General features: G+C 43.8%; 1 protein-coding gene across 1 annotated transcript; it reads right to left on the reverse strand.

Moving 5' to 3' along the window:
• Positions 1-287: 287 nt before the first annotated feature.
• Positions 288-1,226, reverse strand: LOC141978912 (olfactory receptor 52E2-like). The gene has a single exon (XM_074941331.1). It carries the CDS (start codon positions 1,224-1,226, stop codon positions 288-290), a length of 939 nt encoding a protein of 312 aa, XP_074797432.1.
• Positions 1,227-3,233: the final 2,007 nt, after the last annotated feature.

The following is a 3,233-nucleotide window of genomic DNA, read 5'->3' on the forward strand; positions in this document are numbered from 1 at the left end:
TCTTCTGTTGGTTTGAAAGTCATGGAAAGAACAAGTGACAGGGTTTCTGGGGCTGAGGGCTGATAGATGACACTGAAAGAGATCAGGTGATGGTGAGAGAGAGGGAACTTAGCAGCAGAGAGCTCAGTACTTGGTGATACAGTGATAAGAGATTAGGTGTGAGGAGCTTTTCAGACTTGAACTTCCACAGTGCTGAGCTCAGCCAAAGGAGGACAGAGCACCCTTGATGAACAAGATATACTTTCACCCTCTTGTCATGAAGGCTTAAAATCAGTGGCACCGGGCAATCATATTCTGCAAGTGTACTTACGCAATTTTTCACAAAGCTCGAAGGTTTTGGCATCATAAATCATAGGATTGAACATGGGGAGGAGGAGGTAATATAGGTTGGTCAAGATGATGTGAAGATGGGGAGCAATTCCCTGACCAAACCGGTATGTCACAGTGGAGAAGAGGAAGGAAGGATAAGACATCTTATTCACAACGATATGGTCTGTACAAGTGCTGAAAGATTTCTGGTGGGCTTTCTTGGAGGATTCTCTGAGGACAGCCCTGATGAACAGACCATAGGACAGGGCAATAAGTGTCAGGTCTAACATGATGATTACAAATGCTATTACCAAACCGTACATCCTGTTGACTGTAATGTCGCCACACGACATCTTCACCACGGCCATGTGGTCACAGCACATATGTGGGATAATGTGCTTGGCACAGAATGGCTGCCTGCTCAGGACCACGGGCATGGGAAGAACGAAGAGAACAGCTCTTATCAAACCCACTAGCCCTAGCTTAGCTATTTGTGCGTTGGTGATGACTGTGGCATATCTCAGAGGGTTACATATGGTGACACAGCTATCAAAGGCCATTGTCATGAGGACAGCTGAATGCATAACAGTACTCACATAAAGGAAGAACATCTGGGTGTGACAGCCACCCAGAGTAATACCTTTCAAATTGAACCAAACTATGCACATTACCTTTGGCACGACGGAAGTAGATGTGCCGATGTCTGTGAGTGCCAGCATGGAGAGAGGCAGATACTTCGGCTTGTGCACAGTCTGCTCCTTGCCTATAACATAGAGAAGCGTGAAATTTCCCAGCAGGCCCATAATGTAGAAAATAGAGAAAGGGATGGAAATCCAGATGCGAGCAGCTTCCAAGTCAGGGATGCCCATTAGAAAGAATGCTGAAGCGTCAAAGTGTGTGAGGTTGAAAACTGCCATGAGGTGGTTCATGTGTCGATCAGGGTCAGAAATGATCAAGGTGCCTGTGAAGGACAGCAAGTGGGTGGTGGGAGGGGGTTGGGGGGTTTACACAATTTATAACAAACTGTATGGCAAATGTTTTATACTTATTACCAATCTAGAAAGGGGGTGTTGAGCAGTGAGGTGGCAACATATGCAGATGGCACAAGATTATTTAGGTCTTAGTCAAGTCCAGAGAAGTCCTCAGAGAGAGCTAACCAAGCCAAGTGAATGGGCAGCATAATGGCAGATGAACTTTAAAGTCTAAGAAAAACATTAGCATCCAGGAGGAGAGGGATGGGAAACCATACAGAAAATACAATGCCATGAGTTCAGTAAGGCAATGTTTCACCCTCGTCTGGACTCCTCTGTGTAGTACTGAGAATGGTACTCACATTGGATATTGCAGAGGGGTTCAGGCAAGGGCAATAAGTAGGCTCAAGGGCCTGAGGAAGCTCTCAGATGGAGAAAGGGTAAAAAGACTGGGATTGTTACCTTACAAAAGAGATCAATTAGAGGGGAAATGTGAAAATCTATAAAATACTGCCTGGTAGAGAGTAGAGTGAGAATGTGTTCTCCATGTCTCCAAACACAAGATCAAGAGGATATTCAATTAAAGTGAAACATGGCAAATTCAAAACTAACAAAAAGAGTGCTCTCTTGACTCAATGCCTAATTAAACTGAGGAACTCATTGCAACAAGAGGTAGTTGAGGCCGTGGGCTAAGTGAGAATCTGGAAGGATTTGAACTTTTACCTGGATAGTGAAATTAGCCAGCTACAACATTTACAGCTAAAGACATATTTTGGAAAGCCTACACTCGAACATGCTTTAGGGCACAAGCCTATCTCCAGCTGTTAGGCATTAGGATGACACATTCAGGATAGATAAGTCATCCCCCTATCCACCTATTGCTTGGTGTCTTACCCCTTCTTCTGTAGCACCTGGGGCTTTCCGTATCAGAGAGGGGAAACTGGACTAGATGAACCATAGGTCTGATACTATTGGTGTTTATGGCTGCAGGTCTGCACCTCTGTTACCTCCTGTCATAAATATAAAGGGAAGAGTAACCACTTTCTGCATACAGTGCTATAAAATCCCTCCTGGCCAGAGGCAAAGTCCTTTTACCTGTAAAGGGTTAAGAAGCTCAGGTAACCTGGCTGGCACCTGACCCAAAATGACCAATGAGGGGACAAGATACTTTCAAATCTGGAGAGGGGAAAAGGCTTTGGTCTGTCTGTGTGATACCTTTGCTGGGAACAGATCAAGGAATCAATCCCTCCAACTCCTGTAAAGTTAGTAAGTAATCTAGCTAGAAAATGCATTAGGTTTTCTTTCTTTTGGCTTGTGAAATTCGCTCTGCTGGAGGAAATGTATATTCCTATTTTTGTGTCTTTTTGTAACTTAAGGTTTTGCCTAGAGGGATTCTCTATGTTTTGAATCTGACTGTCTGTGAGATTATTTTCCATTCTGATCTTACAGAGTCATTCTCTTATCTGTTTTTGTTCTTCTAATAAAATTCTGTTTTTTAAGAATCTGATTGGGTATTTTGGGTTTTAAACATCAAGGCTGGTTTGTGCTCATCTTGTTTATTCTCAAGCCTCCCAGGAAAGGGGGTGTAAGGGCTTGGGGGGATATTTTGGGGAAAGACATCTCCAAGTGGGCTTTTCCCTGATTCTTTTCTTAAATCGCTTGGTATTGGCAGCGTACCAGGTTTTAACCTAAAATGGTAAGAATAAGCTTAAAGGGGCTTTCATGCTCGTCCCAACATCTGTACCTTAGAGTTCAGAGTAGGGAGGGAACCCTGACACCTCCCTTGTTTCTTTTGGTGAGACACTTTCTTGCAGGCACCCAGCTTTGTCAGAGGCATAAGTTACAGATGTTAACAGACAAATGTAAGAAGAAACATGTGTCAGCAACTCAGCTGCTAACCTTTCTCATGCCTGAATCTCAATGACGTTTGCAGATGACAAAACATTTGGGGGA

This window comes from Natator depressus, chromosome 1, assembly GCF_965152275.1.
Source record: "Natator depressus isolate rNatDep1 chromosome 1, rNatDep2.hap1, whole genome shotgun sequence".
NCBI classification, from domain to species: domain Eukaryota; kingdom Metazoa; phylum Chordata; order Testudines; family Cheloniidae; genus Natator; species Natator depressus.